The sequence below is a fragment of the Mustela lutreola genome, chromosome 9, assembly GCF_030435805.1.
Source record: "Mustela lutreola isolate mMusLut2 chromosome 9, mMusLut2.pri, whole genome shotgun sequence".
Taxonomy (NCBI): Eukaryota; Metazoa; Chordata; class Mammalia; order Carnivora; family Mustelidae; genus Mustela; species Mustela lutreola.
Genome location: NC_081298.1, coordinates 42,331,365 through 42,350,890, shown reverse-complemented (window position 1 = coordinate 42,350,890; position 19,526 = coordinate 42,331,365). Strand labels below are relative to the sequence as shown.

The following is a 19,526-nucleotide window of genomic DNA, read 5'->3' as shown; positions in this document are numbered from 1 at the left end:
TGGGCCTGGCCATGCACAGGTGGCCAATGAGATTGTAACACACACAGGAAACTCCAGTGATGCTAGGTGACCAATTGAGTTACAATTTACCCTAGTAGACATTTGAACCAGCCTATTACACCTTGATTGGGATTGGCGCCCAAAAGTCTCCCAAAGGGCGGGCCCATACTCCTTGGTAGCTAGGGAGACAGTATGCATCCCCCCACTGATCTGATGTCTCCACCTGGCCTGACCCACCTTTGTATCTGGGCTTTGTTACCTGAAGCTGGTTTCTGGGACTTGTCTCCAAGTAAATCCCCTGGGGGAAGGGGAGCAGGGACAGTTTCTAAATAGGTCCTTACAACATCTGTCCAGCCTTCAGAGGAGAGCTCCAGGCTTGTTAGAGCAATCATAGGAGCCCATCTGCTGGGATAGTGGGGAGGTGGGGCCTTAGCCAGGACAGCATCTTGGCTAAGCCTCTTGGGTGGTGGTGGTAGTGGGGGATCCGATATGTAGAACTGAAGACCTTTCTCAATGGTCATCTTCATAAATTAATATGCTGATGGGTGGAGGGTGCAAAGGAACAAGGAAGATATTGGTATCCAAACCAAGAGGCACAGACAAATGAAAAGGATGGTATCTCCTGGGTGAGAAGAAAAGTCAGAAGACAAAAATAGTAGATAAAGGGGTGGGAGTGTTATGCCTCAATAATGGGTTCGTGATTAAAGGAGTGTGACTGATACAAAGCGAAGGTCAAGCAAAGCTTTATTTAGCCCCAAGCATCAAGAATCTAACCGAATGTTCGGGGTCGCACCTCTTACAAGAGAGGGCAACCCTTCTGTTTCACAGACTAGCTTTTAAGGGCAAAGGCCATGCGGTCGGGCCTGGCCATGCACAGGTGGCCAATGAGATTGTAACACACACAGGAAACTCCAGTGATGCTAGGTGACCAACTGAATTACAATTTACCCTAGTAGACATTAGAACCAGCCTATTATACCTTGCTTGGGATTGGCGCCCAAAAGTCTCCCAAAGGGCGGGGCCCATACTTCTTGGTAACCAGGGAGACAGTATGCATTCCCCCCCACTGATCTATGTCTCCACCTGGCCTGACCTCCGTTGTATCTGGGCTTTGTTACCTGAAGCTGGTTTCTGGAACTTGTCTCCAAGTAAATCCCCTGGGGGAAGGGGAGCGGGGACAGTTTCTAAATAGGTCCTTAAAGGAGTCCATAGGTATCAACCATGAGCAAATGGTATGAAGAAATAGAATGAAGTAGTAGGATAATATTCATACCATTATAGTCCTTTTCCAAATGAACTAGTTAAGTCAGATGGTTGCAATAGCTAGTTACTTGAATATTGGTCAGACTCATATGGCTGCCAAATCATGGCAATCTTACTCAAACTGGCTATCCTTACAAATTTCATGGGAAAACTTCACATGGAATTTAAGTCTTGAAGTCTGGTGTAGGAAAGACAACCTTAGGGTTCCAAGCCAAAGGCCAAGAAAAAATTGTTGAGCCATCTTTGGTGCAAAATGGTGGCTTATTAAAGCACAGGGACAGGACCCGTGGCAGAAAGAGATGTTACCCCACTGCTTCACACCACCCACATACCACCCCCATTGTGAGGAGTGGCTGATTATATACTAAGGAGTTGGGGGAAGTAAGGAAAAAGGGAGGTTTTAAAAGACTTTTTATATGCTAAAGACCACCTACAAGATAATGGAGGCCTTACCATTGTCAAGTTAAGGTTGTTTTTCTCCTCTAGCAAGGCATTAACATTAAGGTCCTTGGGAGATTCTTAGAAGAATGTCAGGCTTGTCCCGCCCAGGAGTGGGGGGGGGGGGGTTGCAAGGTGTCCGCTTATGCTTTGTCTTCAGCCAGCCTTCTGTTTCCTCATCAAGTTCAGGGTTAGGGCTTAACATATGTGGTCTTAGACTCCCTTACTTTGAAACTGTGTGCAGAATGTGAAAATAGTGGCTTAAACAGATTGGAATATTATCCTTCCCAATTTCAGCTCAAAGTAAGAAGTTGGTGAACTTGGGAAGGTAGAACTTCTCTTATAAAATAGCTTATTCAGTTCCACTTACACCTATAGGAAGTCCATACTACCCTATAAACACGACATACCAGATGTATGTTTAAATCTGCATATATATTGCATGTATATTTTTATCAGAAATGCCTTCATGGAGGGTGCCTGGGTGGCTCAGTGGGTTAAGCCGCTGCCTTCGGCTCGGGTCATGATCTCAGGGTCCTGGGATCGAGTTCCACATCGGGCTCTCTGCTCAGCAGGGAACCTGCTTCCTTCTCTCTCTCTCTGCCTGCCTACTTGTGATCTCTCTCTGTCAAATAAATAAATAAATAAAATCTTAAAAAAAAAAAAAAAAAAGAAATGCCTTCATGGATATGGATACCTAATTCCTTGGTATCCATTTCCTAAGTGTACAAACTAGGTCTTTTAGGGCACAGGGGGGAATGCCAGTTGGCCAACTGTGACTTGATGATACATCAGACTACTTGACAATTTAGTCCCAGAAGAAAAGGGGCTGTGGTTCAGATGGAGGCTGACTCAGCTTCGGAGATGTGGTAGGTCTTGTTTAATGATATCTTAAAGAGAATCACCAAGCAGAAATACGAGTAGCATGACTAGATTTAAATCCATGAGAAATTGAAAGACCCGCGGATCCCCTTACCCAAGAATTCAACACTGCCACAGGATGCAAACAGCAAGAGGTTCTTTATTGTAGTGCGGGCACCTGCGGGTGGTCAGCAGCTCCTGCTAGCTGAGCACCCCAGGCTGGGGTGGCGCAGGGTTTTTATAGACAGGTACAAACAAGTTTTGGATGGGACGGAGCTGATTGGCTGACAATTTGAACATTTGAAAAAGGCATACTTGGTGTCAGCGGATTGGCTTTGGGAGACCCGCGCGCACAAAGAAAAAGGCGGGAAAGGGAAACAAAGAGGGGAAGTTAGACCTTGTGACTCAGCAGAAAAACATCCTGTCTACGTGACTATGCAGCCCCCTGCCTACTGACTAACGTGACTATGCGGCCCCCTGCCTATGTGGTCAGGTATCAGGCCATATCTTATGAGGAAGCTATTTGCAGGGAGTGCCATATCTTGCTAAAAAACAGCTATTATGAAACTACCAACTATCATTGTATTGAGGGAGCCAAGCGGTTACAGAAAAGCAAAAGAGCAGTTAATTCATTGATATTTGGGGGAAGGGTCTTTCAAAATCATAACGGTGAAAAGAGATTTCTCCAGACTTGGTCCTCAGGATGATGCCAGATGGGACAATCACTCATTTCTGCATCCCTGAGTTCATGGCCACTTTTCAGGCGTAACCAGAGTGATGATGGATGGGTAGGTATAACAATGTCTCCAGGACATGCCAAGGTTGTGCTCCATTGTCTGGTGCTCCAGAAGGTTAAGTCCAGATACGTTTCAAAAGCCCCTCATTATTAGTGATGTTGAACCCCTACCACAGTCATCAGTGAAATCCTGATTGCTGAGACCCTCTCTGGTAGATCAAAGGAACATTTTTGCACTTTCTTGCTATCATTAAGAAACATCTATTCTCAGCAGTTTTCCCAGAAGTGTTTAGGATGGGGGGGGCAGTGGTTTTCTTTTGTTATAATTTCAAATTTATAGAAACGTTGCTGGAAAAGTACAGGGATATTTCCATATACCCCTTACCCAAACCCACCAATTATTTACATTTTTCTCCATTTGCTTTATTATTCTGTGTATTTATTTATATATGTGTGTGTTTGATATAAGCATATATATTGATGTTTTCTGACCAGATAAGGGTAAATTGGACATTGAGCCTCATTATTCCTTAACCTAGCATGTATTTCCTAAGAACAAAGGTCATTTTCTTGTACGCCATAGTATAATTACCCAAAACAGGCATTTTAACGCTTAGATTATTATCTGATTCATATTCCATATCTAAATTTCATCAGTCATCACACTAATATTCCTTTATAGCTTTTTTTTTTTCTTTTCTAACTTGGAATACTATTCAGGACCCTGGACTGCAATTTATTTGTCATGCCTCGTGTTGGTACCCATCCATCAAAAAAATGCAAGGAACACATCCGCCGTCCAACAGACGTTTGCTTCCGTTTCTGGGCTGGACCCTAAGAAAAGCAGGCTGGTGCTTAGTGCCCTCCTGCTTTTGATAGTGTTTGAATTCATGGCTTTATTTTCCCAGAAGTCTTCAGAGTCAACCACGCGTGTGCAGTTGGACAGGGAGTCTTGCTTCCGAGTATTTCTCCACCTGTAGTCACTCTTCACGCAGACTCATCACTTACAGGGCAGTTAAGCATTCATTAGAGACCAGGGGCTGACTGCTGGTCTAAGGGAGCAGGGGTTGGGGAAGCAGGGGTCTTTCCTTTCCCTTGGGGTTGCTGGCCACTCTACTTGAAATGAACCTTTCCAGGATGGCTTGTGTTTTGAGTTGATCCAGTTTTGTGGAAAGCCTTCAAGCTGTACATCTGGGCCTCCATCTGCCCCTCTGCGATCAGCAACCACCCTGGGGGTGGGGGGAGCAAGGGCCTGATGGTAGGAGTGGGCAGAGTGTTCACTCTTAGGGCAGCATGGCCCTCTTGTGGCGGACGGTTATATACCCTGGGGAAAGGATGGCCTATAAAAGGAGAGCAAGCAGAACATGAGAATGTTAGAGCAGTCTATCAGTTTGCTAGGTCGGCCATAACAAAGCAGCACGGATTGGGTGGTTTAAACAGCAGAGATTTTTTTCCTTACAATTCTGGAGTCTAGAAGTCTGAGATGGAAGTGTTGGCAGAATACTTCTCCCGAGGCCTCTCTCCTTGGCTCGCAGATGGCCACCATCTCCCTGGGTCCGGGCGTGTCTTCCCTCCCTTCGTGTCTGTGTCCTAATCTACTCTTCTTATAAGGACACCAATCACATTGGATTAGGGCCCACTCGTATGACCTCATTTTACCTTATTTACCTCTTTAAAGGCCCTCTCTCCAAATATAGTGTCATTCTGAGGCCCTGGGGATCAGGACCAAAACGTGAATGGTAGAGGATACCATTCAGCCCCTAACAAGGAGGAGGGAGATCTTAGAGAGTCTTCTAAGTCCATCGTTCTAGAAAGCAGGTTAACTGAATTATTCAAGGCCACGAAACTAGAAATCAGCAGAGACCCAGCATTCACAGACTGCTTTCCACTATCCTTCCTGTCTGGAAAAAGCCCAGAGTAAACAGAGGCTGTATCCAAACTGGAAGAAAGGCTCAAAACTGGAGGGTATGAAATTGGCTAAAAGGCAAGTGAGAGAGGGAACACAAGCAGGGGGAGTGGGAGAGGAAGAAGCAGGCTTCCCATTGAGCAGGGAGCCTGACGCAGGGCTCAACCCCGGGACCCTGGGATCATTACCTGAGCCAAAGGCAGATGCCTAAGGACTGAGCCACCCAGGCACCCCTTCTCTTTTTCTTTTGTGATATTAGCATTTTGAAAGAATATTATGGTCTTCTATTTTATTAGTAGAATGTTTCTTATTTTGGATTTGTGTGGATATTTCCTTATGGTTAGATTCAGGCTCAGTGGGTCATGAGGGCCAGCATAAGAGAGGTTATAGCCCCAGACAAACCAAGAAACTCTTGAGAGTAAAAGAGGGTGCTGCTTATTCTTGCACTGAGACAGAGGCATAAACGTGGATCATCTTAGGTAAGCTGGAAAGTATCACGACCCTTTTCACGTAAGTGATTATTTCCATTTCACAGTGTCCATGCTAGAACCTGATTGGTTAAGTCACCTGCCAAAGTGGTGGGGCCAGAACCTAACCTAACCTCAGGGCTTTCTGACACTAACGATACCGGTTTCCCAGCCCCAGACCCAAACTAGTGCCATTCAGCTGCATTTAGTATACCTCTTCCATATCTGATCATTCATCAAGGCCTGTGGAATCTATCCCGAAAATCTCTTGAATTAACAAATTCATTCAGCAATTGTTTCTTTCTCATGCATATGATCTCCATTCCTACTACCCACCAGTGGGTAGTCATGAGGAATGTTGACAAATACGGCCACTCTTGCTCCTTCCAGGCACATGGCAGGATTGCATTTCTTAGAGTACTTGATGCTAGGTGGGGTTCTATGACTTACTTTTGCCTGTTTGATGGGATGGGGTGGAAAGTTGACAAGCCGCAGTGCGACCACTTTTCCTTTGTGATGATCTGCAATGTTTCAGATGGTGGCAGCTCTGATAGCCTGTATGCTGGAGAGAGGATAATATGAAGCAGAGGTCCTAGAGGACTTTCCTTGGATAAGCATGTACCATAAGGGATAAATAAACCTTGTTGTTTTAAGCCCCTCAGACTGGGAGATTGTTTGTTATTCCAGTAGAAACTAGCCTATATGGGGTGAATCACCAACCCCCCCCAAATTTTTTTTTAAATTTTAATATATTTTAAAAATATTTTATTTATTTGTTTGACAGACAAAGATCACAAGTAGGCAGAGAGGCAGGCAGGGTTGGGGGGCAGTAGGGAGGGGAAGTGGGAGAGGGGGAAGCAGTCTACCTGCTGAGCAGAGAACCCAATGCATGGCTCCATCCCAGGACCCTGAGATCATGACCTGAACCGAAGGCAGAGGCTTAACCTACTGAGCCACCCAGGCGCCCCTAATCTTAATATTTGTAATCAAACTAATATAGAAACATATTTTTAAAGTCTAGTAATGCTACAAATTTTAATTTTTATAATGAAAAAGGGTTTCTTTCTGTCCTATTCCTCCCCTCTCTGCTCTACTCTATCCCTCTGCACTTTCCCATTAAATTCACTGAAACAATCTGAACCCCTATTATGAGCCAGGCACAAATCAAGTGCTAGGAGATAGGGTGATTCACACATGCCACCTGCTTTTAAGTAGCTCAGATGCTAGCAGGAGACGTGGACTTGAGCTGAGGTTATGAAGGTAAGCACAAAGTACAAAGTGGTAAGTTATATGTTAAAGGTATGTACATTTTTAACCCCTGGTATTTAATCTATATTAAATATTCTATAACTCTGTATTCTTTAATAAGCTAATCCTGTTATTTCTTGGTTTATCAATTACAGATTTTATGTATTACCTTTTTCCCCTATGAAAGATGATGAATCTTCTTACACATATACCCTTCTCACCACCTCCCCATTCTTCTAATTATTTATATCAGAAGTTTCAGATAATCAATAATGAGTGTTTCATCAATAAGACTGTGTATACATGTTTTTTTCACTGAGTCAAAAAGGATACTTTACTTATGTTGCATTCCCTCCTCAATTTTTTGTTTTTCCTAGAGTTATTAATTGCATTGTTTTTTGTTTGCTTACTTGTCTAGACCCTTGTCATTAATCTCAAACTTTTCAAGAGAAATATATAACTTCCTTTAAAACTCATTTCTGTGGGGCACCTGGGTGGCTCAGTTATTAGGTGTCTGCCTTCAGCTCAGGTCATGATCCCAGGGTCCTGGGATTGAGCCCCGCATTGGGCTCCCTGATCAGCGGGAAGCCTGTTTCTTTCTCTCCCACTTCCCCTACTTGTGTTTCCTCTCTTGCTGTTTCTCTGTCAAATAAACAAAATCTTAAAACAAAAACAAAAACAAAAACCCCTCTTTTCTGCATACTAAAATGAATCAGTTAATTTTTCAGTTTCATTTTTTCCCTTGGAGATTTTAGACTAGAAGAAAACCTTCGTAGCCAATGAAGCCGCATAATATAAGAAAAGTAGAGTATAGTAAATCAATAGATTTCAATAACTGGCATAAATTCCTATATATACTAGTTCCACCCCTTTGATTTGTTCAGTTTTAATTTTTTCCAGTTTTAGTGAGATACAATTGACACACAACACTGTGTAATTTAAGGTGTACAGCATAATAACCTTACACACATTGTGAAATGATTACCACAATAAGTTTAAAGATCCATCATTTCATATTGTTACAAAAAAAGTGTTTTTTTCTTCGTGATGAGAACTCTCCAAATCTACTCCTGGTATCTTACATTTTTAATCTGTTTTTTTTTTAAAAGATTTTATTTATTTATTTGATAGAGATTTATTGAGAGAGATCACAAGCAGGCAGAGAGGCAGGCAGAGAGAGAGGAGAAAGCAGGCTCCCCGCTGAACAGAGAGCCCGATGCGGGGCTCGATCTGAGGACTCGGAGTTCATGACCTGAGCCAAAGGCAGCGGTTTAACCCGCTGAGCCACCCAGGCGCCCCTAATCTGTTATTTTTTAATTTTAAGTAGGCTCTATGCCCAGTGTGAAACCCAATGCAGAGCTCACACTCATGACCCTGAGATCGAGACCTGAGCTGAGATCAAGAGTCAGATGCCTAACTGACTGAGACATCCAGGTGCCCCAGCTCTCCATCTCTTTGAAAAGTGGCTACATGGCAGCAAGAACACAGGACACTTACCTACCACCAACTTGTATATGCATCCCTAGTGCCCAGATAGTGCCCTCAAAATCAGTTCTTTAGCTAAAGTAAACAGAACTTCTTTGATGGAAATTGATTCCATGGATTGGGGCATAAAAAGAGCAGACTATCTCTCTTGAATATCTCATTTCTAGAAATCAAGGATGCTTTCAAGAGCATTAGAAGGACAAAGAAGTGCATCAGTGAGACTCCGGCTGACCATGTTGGCGTACTGTGCACATAAAAGTCACTAGAGTGAAGATAACGATTATATAACATAAGTTGAACCTATAAAAGATGGTATTTATGATCTTGATCAAAAGGCAAACTAATGCAAAATATCCCTCAAATGTTTATAAAACAAAAGCAGAATGAATGTAACGGATTTTTAGTTTCTATTGATTTTAACAAGTAGGATAACATTAGCATATATGGGTAATTTGTTTCTTCTGTGAAGCCTGTAGAAGTGTATAATGTATAGATTCTTATCTGTTTCTATCTCTGTTTCAATGGGAAAAAGTGAGTCCAGGAAATGTAGGAATCATACAGGGTCTGGTAAGAGCAACGGGCACTGCTGTTCATTTAAAGGGGGACTGTCCTAGGAGCTGCTATTGACGCCCTGACTACATCCCTGAGCACCCAGGCACTTTTGTGCTTGCTGGTGCATCTTCCCACCACCAGCAGCTAGAGCTTTTTCCCCCAGAGGCTCATCAGGCCATCCCAGTCTGTGGCAGGCCAAGAGTGCCCTGTGCCCAGCCCATGGGAGTTGGTGGGTAAATCTCCAGCTCTTTCACCTTAGGGTGGGTAGCTCTGAGATGCTAGTTCTGAGCTACCTCCCAGAGTCTCCAGCCACTAAACTGTATTTCCCCACCTTGGTGACTTGCTTGTTAACACAAACCCTACTTTGCTTTCCACATCTCCCTCTTACCCCCCCACAGGTGCTTCCTGGAATCACCTTCCAAATAAGCTACACTTGAACTCATTTTAGGCTTTCCTTTGGGGGAACTCAAACTAAAATAACTGAAAAGAGGAGAAATCCAGCTGTGGTTGTCGTATTTTATGGCCAGTTAAAAAGTTGAAGTCGGGGCGGGAGGGGACGCCTGGGTGGCTCAGTTGGTTGTGCAGCTGCCTTCGGCTCAGGTCATGATCCCAGAGTCCTGGGATCAAGTCCCACATCGAGCTCCTTGCTCAGCAGGGAGCCTGCTTCTCCCTCTGCCTCTGCCTCTGCCTGCCATTCTGTCTGCCTGTGCTCGCTCTCTCTCCCTCTCTCTCTCTGACAAATAAATAAAATCTTAAAAAAAAAAAAAAAGTTGAAGTCAGGGGTGCCTGGGTGGCTCTGTCGTTAAGTGTCTGCCTGCAGCTCAGGTCATGATCCCAGGGTCCTGGGATCAAGCCCCACATCTGGCTCCCTGCTCAGTGGAGAACCTGCTTCTCCCTCGGCTGCTCCCCCTGCTTGCGCTCTCTTTCTCTCGCTGTCTCTGTCAAATAAATAAATAAATAAAATCTTTAAAAATAAAATAAAAAGTAGGAGTCAAACAGCAAGTTCTAAAGTCGTAAACCAGCCAAATGTCCCACAGAAGCAACTAGCTACACCAACTTATTTTCTTTTCTCATAGGAGAGGAAACCCCTAATACTTATAGTAAAATTCCAATAAGAAATATTTACATTTTTGGGGCACCTGGGTGGCTCAGTGGGTTAAACCTCTGCCTTTGACTCAGGTCATGGTCTCAGGGTCCTGGGATCGAGCCCCACATTGGGCTCTCTGTTTGGCAGGGAGCCTGCTTCCCCTTCTCTCTCTGCCTGCCTTTCTGCTTACTTGGGATCTCTCTCTCTCTGAAATAAATAAATAAAATCTTTAAAAAAATTTACATTTTTAATAGTATCAATAGATGGGAGCAGGATTCTTTTTTTAAAGACTTTTTTTTTTCCAAAGAATTTTTATTTATTTATTTGATAGAGATCACAAGTAGGCAGAGAAGCAGGCAGAGAGGAAGGGAATCAGGCTCCCTGCTGAGGAGAGCGCCTGATGTGGGGCTCCATCCCAGGACCCTGAGATCATGACCTGAACCAAAGGCAGCGGCTTAATCCACTGAGCCACCCAGGCGCCCATGGGCACAGGATATCTTGATAGTACCATTGCGCTGATACAGGACAATGCAAGTTATACAAACCTAGAGAATCTATACTTTTGGGGAAAAATACTAACTTTCAAAAACAAAAATCTAAGTGAGAGAGAGAGAGACTTAAAAATACTATGCTGTGAGGCACCTGGGTGGTTCAGTGGGTTGAGCCTCTGCCTTCGGGCTCAGGTCATGATTTCAGGGTCCTGGGATGGAGTCCCGCATTGGGCTCTCTACTCAGCAGGGAGCCTGCTTCCTCCTCTCTCTCTCTGCCTGCCTCTCTGACTACTTGTGATCTCTGTCAAATAAATAAAATAGAAATAAAAAAATACTATGCTGTAACAAGTAAAAGTTCACTATAAAGTAGGTCTTAATCTGGGATGCCTGAGTGTCTCATTTGGGTTAATCATCTGACTTTGGCTTGGGTTATGATCCCAGTGTCCTGGAAAGGAGTCCTGCATTAGGCTTCTTGCTCAATGGGGAGCCTGCTTTTCCCTCTGCCCAACACTCTGTCTCATTCTCTCTGACAAATAAATAAATAAACAATAAGATCAAATACTCTGATGATCTGTGGGTTGGGTTCGAATTACCTTGGACCATACAACCATATTCCATGTTCAGACCAAAAGCCAAACAGTCAACATTCTAAATTCAATTTCTGGTGATCTTTTTCTCTGAAGTCACTCAGTTTCTCCACAGAATAATCCCAAATCTCCTGCTTGAGCAAATATATGCCTGGTGACCAGCACCCTGGAAGTGAAACGGTAAATGGAGACATCTGCTCTTTTAACCCCCCCCCCCCCCCCCCCCGTGTGATCTTATCTTGTCCTTAGCTGGTGACCTTGAACTCAAGACCTCTCTTCTTCAAATTCATCAAAGAGTAACTCCCTGTCTCCTGTCATACCCGGGGGTGGGGTAGTTGCCTAGCTGTGCAGGAATGGGGTTGGAGACTTGAAATTCTAACTGTTCCTTATACCCTGGGCTAAACTTCCGGTTTTTCAGCTCTACACTTCACCGCCCTGCCCCCCACCAACCCGGCTTCTGCCCTATCTGGTACATCCAATTCCTAAGCGTCTGTTGCCTGAATGAGCTTGTTTTTCTTTCCCAGTCCCCTCAGTGGCATGTAGGTTTCAGCTTTCTTCACTCTGCTATGTCAGTTGCCACTAATCTCTCTGTTTAGCCTTCTGAAAATTTGTTGGCACATCCTGTCCAGTGTGATCTTTTCATCCTTATTTTTGTGGAGTTTTAATCTAAAAATAAATTCTTTGCTGCCATTTTTGGTAGGGCACGGATGAAGGAGTGGATCGATGCCCATGTTCCAGCCGCTGCAACAAATGGGAAGCCCAGCCCTTCCTTAGAACTTTCCTTTCTGGGAGCCTTCTCGCCAGGCTCTCTGCAGCTCGAGCTCACTATATTCAGGGAGCACAGGGCTCACTCCACTCACCTCACACCAGTTGTTTATGCTGCTCTGTCTGAAATTCTAGCTTCTCTATCTACCCACACTAGTTACTGCTGATTCTTAGGTTCACAGCATTTTGGTAAGATCTCTGTTTTAGAACTTACCTCGGATTTCCTTGGGTCTTAATTAGTTGAGCAGGAATTTGTCTCCCTGCTCCTTGATGGTAGGGATTTGACCTTGCTCAATATTCATCTCCCTGAGACTATGCTTTGTGAGTCGATATTTTCTGTTTGTTCCATTGGATCACTGAAATAATATTTTTTCCTTTGTTATGTTCCTGGAATATCTATTTTTCAAATGGGATTACTGTGTGTGGTAGACTGGGTTGCTGGTCCCAATTCTTCACTCCAGTGTGATAGTTACACACCCATACCCTTGCCATGGCCTTGGGGTGGGCCATGCCTCTTCCATGTCCCTTGACTTTGGCTGTAGCTATGGGATTTGCTTTGACAAATGGGATGTTGTTAATGGACACGATGAAAACAAAGGCTTGGAATGAGATTGGGGGGGCTCACTCTTGGCCTTTTGTCATTGCTAGTTCTAGGAGGGTGAGAGTCATTTGCAGCAGAGCTGTCCCACCTGATTAGAAGGCCTGGAGCTTGAAGGAGAAGGTATCCTGATGACTTGCAGACCTGGGAGTCTATTTATTGCTAGATATTTCTTCTTGTATGCCAATTTTGGGGTCAGTTTGTTCTGTAGCAATAGCTGACTGATACATGATGTCAAAGGAAATGAATGCTTTTATAATCTCTATTCTGCTTTGGTTTTGCTCTCTAGGAAGCCTGAAACCAATTCACCATGTCATCAGCAGGATATATGTGTATCTACAAAAAATACTCATGTGGCTCTCCTTGATTTGGTCATAAAATCTATTTTCAAATCTATTTTTTTAAAGATTTTATTTATTTATTTGACAGACAGAGATCACAAGTAGACAGAGAAGCAGAGAGAGAGGAGGAAGCAGCCTCCCTGCTGAGCAGAGAGCCCCATGCAGGGTTCTATCCCAGAACCCTGGGATCATGACCCAAGCCGAAGGCAGAGGCTTTAACCCAGTGAGCCACCCCAGCGCCCCTCAAATCTATTTTTAAAAGAAAATATGACAACAATCATACCATTACCACAACTTTGGACCTTACCTTGGATTCATTGTAGACTGAATTCATTCCATTATCTTACAGTCTTTTTGGAGAAATAAACCCATCAAAGATCTGTGTCATTTTTTGATCTTTGATAACTATGACTTTAATTTTTAGTATAATTACATAATTCTGTACAATCTATATACTTGTTATTTATATGGTACTGCTAATCCTTATTTTTAGGACAACAGCTGTTTTGATAATCATTTTTAAATTGGAGATATGACAAAATATTTATACTTAGGAACATTTACATCAAATGCTACTAGTTTCTTTCAACACCCACAACTTTTAAATTTGTTAAAGCCTAGCTTTGCTATTTCCCTCATACAAACTAAAATGAAACACAGTGGTAAACAAAACAAAACAAAACAACAAAAACAAAAACCTCTTTCATATTCTGTAATTGGGAGATGGCCAATTTCTTCAATCTTTTAGGTTGTAAGGATTTTTTCTTTAGTCAAATAATCAATTATGTGGATATCCTGATGGGGCTCTACTTTCCCTCCAACTCCAGAAAAGATGTCAGGACCTACAAGAACTAGGGCAATATCATAATGATAACTGTGCTTCTGTTTCTTAAGTTATTGTACAAAGAATGTTTTCCCACAAATATACATAGGTGTTTGTAAGAACTTGCTTGCAGCACCCATCAGAGTTTTGTTGGAATGGGCCATTTATTTTGCATCCGTGGTTGAGAATCCCTAACAAAAGGAGGCTTCCTAAATGTCATGTTGTGATTATGCAAAAGAACTGCTTAAGTAAACAGGAAAAAATGGTATTGTTAAAATGGTCTGCAGTTGAGACCTTGAGACTTTGACGAAAAGAGAGGAGACAAAGAGAGAGGTCCTTGGGTTTTTGAGCCAGTCTAAGTTTAACAAGCTCCCTTGGGCTTCCTTCACAATCCCCAGAGGAAGCAGTCATGCCTCTCTTGTCCTCTTGACCCTCCATTCAATCATAAAGCAACCGGCTTTAACAATCACAGAACAAAAAACCTCATTGCCCAATAAACCTTCCAACCCCTAGGGCTGTACGGTCCGCTAATCCGGCGGACAAAAGCAGGCCCGCTGCTCTTTTATTCTTCCAGAGGCTGGGCCCAGTGTTGAGCTCAACCCATGATCAGCTCTGGAACGTCCCAGCAGCGTGCCGGGGGCGGCCCCCGATGTTTATTTAGCGGCCCGCCGCCTGGGCGCTCGGCCTCCGGGAGCCGGCTTCGCGCGCGCCCGCCTGCACAGGAGCCATGTACCGGCGCAGCTACGTCTTCCAGACCCGCAAGGAGCAGTACGAGCGCGCCGAAGAGGCGCCGCGCGCCGCCGAGCCCGACAGCCTGGTGGAGGGCCGGCCGGCAGCTCCGGGGCTGGCGGCGCTGCAGGGGCTCGGCGAGCGCGTGGCCGCCCACGTCCAGCGGGCCCGCGCGCTCGAGCAGCGCCACGCCGTTCTCCGACGGCAGCTGGACGCCTTCCAGCGCCTGGGCGAGCTGGCCGGCGCGGAGGACGCCTTGGCCCGCCACGTCGAGGGCAACCGCCAGCGCACCCGGGACCTGGCGGCTGAGCGCACGCGGCTGGAGCGCCAGGGCGCGGAGGCGCAGCGCGCGCTCGACGAGTTCCGCAGCAAGTAAGCGGCGGCCGCGCGCTCGGGAGGCGTGGGATAGGGGTGGAGGTGGAGTGGATGGAAACGGAGGCAGGGCGTGGGTGGACGCCTTGCGACCCAGAACTTCGTCCCCGCAGAGGGCGCGGGCGCGGTGCCTCTCCCTTACCTAGGAACCCTTCCCTTCGCAGTTTGGCACTTCGCGGTTTGCACGAAGTGGTATCATTTACTTGTAATACGCTTTAAAATTTAGGTCAAATTTACATGCAATAAAATGCACAGTTTGGGGGGGCGCCTGGCGCTCAATTGGTAGAGTGTGCCACTCTTGATCTCGGGGTTGTAAGTGCGGGCCCCGCCTTGGGCGTAGAGATTACATAAAAAAATCTTTTCTAAAAAATACACAGGTGTTGGAGCCTGCTTCCTCCCCTCTCGCTCTGCCTGCCTCTCTGCCTACTTGTGATCTCTGTCTGTCAAATAAATAAATAAAAGCTTAAAAAAGAAATACACAGGTGTTAAGTGCATAGTTCAATAAGTTTTGACAATGTAGCCATGTAGCTATCCAAACAAGCAGGGTATTTCCACCGCCCCAGAAAGTTCCCTTCTGTCCTTTCCCAGTCACCTTGCACCCCTCCCCCACAAAAAACCCGGGAGGCACCCAGTGTTCTGATTACTGTCACCATAGATTAATTTCGCGTGTTCTGGAATTTCACAAAAGTGGAATCTTACAGATGGGGGTAATATGTCTGGATCCTTTTGCTCAGCACAGTGTTTTTGAGATGTATCCATGTTATTTGGTCCTCACAGCCTTATCCTGGAATAGAGGGTACTGCATTTGTTTTGCAGGTGAGGAAACAAAGGCTTAGACAGTGTCAAAATTTGGGGCAAGGTCACTTAGCTAGTGCATTGCTACACCGGGATGGAATTCGGGTCCTGGGCATGTGAAGTCTTAATCATCTTTACTGCATCATAGCTGATACCTGGACATTATTTCAACGTGTATATGCTCCGGAATTTTGCTACCTGAAGTGTGGTCGGTGGACTGGCAACCTTGCCATCACCCAGGAGATGGTTAGAGATGGAGTTAAGCTTGAAGTTTCAGAAGCCTTGGTCCAGAGCCGACTGAGTAAGATGATAAGATCACCGGAGGAATTGTTAAAAAGAAGAAAGGATGCAATTTGCCAGCATTTTGCCACCGCCCTCCCAGGTTAAATGCACGTGCTCTTTTATTCTGTAGGGGCACTTCAAGGAATTCATTCTTAGATGCTCCAGCAGGTGTAAAATGGCATGCCCTCATCGAAGTGTGATCTGAGATAGCAAAAGTGTGGAATGAACCTAAATGCCTATTTGTAGGTAGATAGGTTATCAAATTATGCTTCATTTATGCAATGGAATGCCACGCAGTTGTAAAACAAGGGAATAGTGCGTTACTGTCATTTGCTTTAAAAAGAAGAGGGAGAAGAGTATACTTTTTTGTTGCATAAGGAAAAAGAGAACACAAGCAGATGTGCGCAAAAACCTAGTGAGACTGGTTTCATGGGGAGGACCAGGGAGTGGGAACTGGGGCAGGGGAGCAGGGGAGACTTTTAATGGAACAGTTTTTTTTTTTTTTTAATGTAATTTAAAAAATGCGTCTAACCATGGAAGAGATTTATTCATTTAGGAGTTATTTTAACTTAAAAAGTTAAATTAATTTAAAAATACAAATGTCCAGGCCCAATCCTGTACCCCAGGAGAGGCCCAGAAATGTTAAGTTTTATGAGCTCACTGGTAATTTCAGTGAAAACTCAGGTTTGGGGACTCCTGGTCTAGGGTTCCCAGAGGGTCTTTTCCAAACGTGCTGTATGTCTGAGTCCCACATTCTTTTTTTTTTTTTTTTTTTTAGGCAGGCTCCCTGCGGAGCAAGGAGCCGGATGTGGGACTCGATCCCAGGACGCTGGGATTATGACCTGAGCTGAAGGCAGCTGCTTAACCAACTGAGCCACCCAGGCGTCCCTCTTTTTTTTTTTTTTTTAAGATTTTATTTATTTGTCAGAGAGAGAGAAAGAGAGAGAGAGAGAGCATGCACACGAGCGCACAAGCAGGCAGAGGCGGAGAGAGAAGCAGGCTTCCTGCCAAGCAGAAAGCCCCATGCGGGGCCCGATCCCAGGACCCTGAGATCATGACCTGAGCCAAAGGCAGAGGCTTAACCCACTGAGCCACCCAGGCGCCCCATGAGTCCCACATTCTTAAGCTGAATGGTGGGTCGGTTATTCAACAAAGTGTACTGAGCATGTTTATCAGATCATGCTTATTGATTTCATTCCTTTTCTTTCTAAGATTTATTTATTTGAGAGAAAGAGAGAGCATGAGCGGAGGGGGAGAGGAGGCGGCAAGGGCAGAGGGAGAGGGAGAAGCAAGCTTCCTGCTGAGCAGGGTGCCTGATGCAGGACTGCATTCCAGGACCCTGGGATCATGACCTGAGCTGAGGGCAGATGCCTAACTGACTGAGCTACCCAGGTGGCCCTCGCTGATTTCATTCCTATCAGTCCTGTTTTCGGGTTTGATCCATAGAAACAGATTTGGAGCTGGACGAAGGGATCTGGAAATCCACCTGTTAGAGCCCCTGATGGGAAAATTGAGGCTTCAGGAGGGCCAGTGGGTGGCCGGACTTAAATCTGGGTTTTCTCACCCTCTACTTTTTAGAACACTGTGTCTTGGAGAGGATCCATTCTTGGATTCCTGGAGAGCGAGACCCAAGATAGGTTCTCATTCAAACGAAATGCATGTTTTCTATAGCAAAGGGAAGCGTACACTGGTTCATACACCCAGGGCAGCTCCATGGGCCAGCAGGAAACCCTGGATCCCCAAATGGTCTTTACCTAATCATGAGGCCCCCGTCTGCTGTGATTTGTCTGGGTGGTCATGGCTCCCTTGAGCCCCTCATTGAAGGAATGGCCATTTGAATTTTCCTGGTCTTTTCCTGATTTCACTTGGTTCTGAGTTAGGTGTCCATCATGGAGTTGTCCCTTCTGGCTCTGTGATTGATTAAATAATTCTTATTAATTCATTCCCTTCCATTGCCCCCTTGAAAATACTTTGATATTCTGACTGAGGTATTGGGATTTGAAAATGATTATAAAAATCACATCCACTCACAGAAATGAGTACACACACACCAAGTGTGGTTTTACATCCCAGAGGTGAGCTGATGGCTAGCCAAAGCCAGGTGAAAATAATGCAGAAGTGGGAAGGTATATGCAGTCTTGGTAAGCCCATTCTCTACTTGGATAGTTGAATAATTTCAAAGTCAGGTTTCCAGCACATCAGACAAAGACTAAAGAAAACAAGAATGAGGGGCGCCTGGGTGGCTCAGTGGGTTAAGCCGCTGCCTTTGGCTCAGGTCATGATCTCAGGGTCCTGGGATCGAGTCCCGCATTGGGCTCTCTGCTCAGCGGGGAGCCTGCTTCCCCCTCTCTCTCTCTCTGCCTGCCTCTCCATCTACTTGTGATTTCTCTCTGTCAAATAAATAAACAAAATCTTAAAAAAAAAAAAAAGAAAGAAAACAAGAATGAAATAAAAACAAACGGAACTATCAAAATACATTGATGCCTACAGTCAATTGTCCAAATTGCTAAAAAACAATTAGATAATTGAAGGCAAAGTGTTTTTTTTCACTTTATGCATTCATATATATATGCACTTGTGTGAAAAAATATATATATATATGAGTTTATCGTGAAGTCTTCATAATAAAGTCACTTGTTTTTAATATCTAGACTTTACAGCATGAACGTACCCACGATAACATGTTATTGCATTTATCCAACATGTTTTTAAGCTACAGAAATTTTTCGATGTTTCTAGGAGGAAAGCAGAATGGGAAAATTTGGATTTTGTTAACAGTTTATTCTCAAATCTAATTACCCATTAAAAAGTAATTTCTGGCTCCTTTAGAGCCACACACAAAAGAACCTGCGGAGTGCGACAGTAGGAAGTGTGAAGCCTGTACAGATGCGCTTTGCCTCCTGGTACAGCTGGCTTTAGAGCTGGAGTGTGCACAGTGCACATATTCCTAACTGTTCTTCCCTGAAGTTAGGACTCTCTCGTTCTGCAGACACAGCAGCAGGGGTTCCCAGCATCACTTTAAGTACTTGATTTGAGTCCATGGCAGGGGTGTGCAAGGGTCCTGAAAGCTAGGCTCTGTGGGTTGGGAGGAGTGCTAATTAGGATTAGTTTCAACCACAAAGGGCATAAACTCCAAAGTGACATTGGCTTATCCAGGATGGATTTCTCTCTGGTGTCAGGTCTGGCTTTACAGCTCAGCATACCACTCTGTAGTATTTGAGGCTCAGAAGGCTCTGCCTGTGCTTCAGGGAAGCAGCATTTGTTTCAGGTGCAGGATGGAGGAAAGGATACAGAAGGACACACCTACATCATCTCCTATCAAAGATATTTGGAGACTGCTTGCAAACTTATGCTTACATCCTGCTGGTGAAGACTTAGTCACATGGGCACACCCAGCTGCAAGGGAGGCTGGGAAATGTAGTTTCCTCTTTAGGCAGCCCTGTGCCCACCAAACATCAAGGGCTGTAACTCCTGGAAGAAGGCCGGGATGGATATTGGGAACTGCTTACAGGGAACAAGGGGGGAGTCATTTGGGAAAGGGCCTTCTGTCTTTCTTTTCTTTCTTTCTTTCTTTCTTTCTTTTTTTTTTTTTTAAGATTTTATTTATTTATTTGACAGACAGAGGGCACAAGTCAGCAGAGAGGCAGGCAGAGAGAGATGAGGAAGCAGGCTCCCTGCTGAGCAGAGAGCCCAATATGGG

General features: G+C 44.7%; 1 protein-coding gene across 1 annotated transcript in view; it reads left to right on the top strand.

The window, feature by feature from the left end:
• The first annotated feature begins 14,355 nt into the window (after positions 1 to 14,355).
• BFSP1 (beaded filament structural protein 1) overlaps positions 14,356 to 19,526 on the top strand; it is a 41,275-nt gene continuing 36,104 nt past the window's right edge. Inside the window, exon 1 of the mRNA XM_059134098.1 lies at positions 14,356 to 14,749. Coding sequence (XP_058990081.1) covers positions 14,376 to 14,749 — 374 coding nt within the window. The 5' untranslated portion in view covers positions 14,356 to 14,375. The remainder of the gene's footprint in view (positions 14,750 to 19,526) is intronic.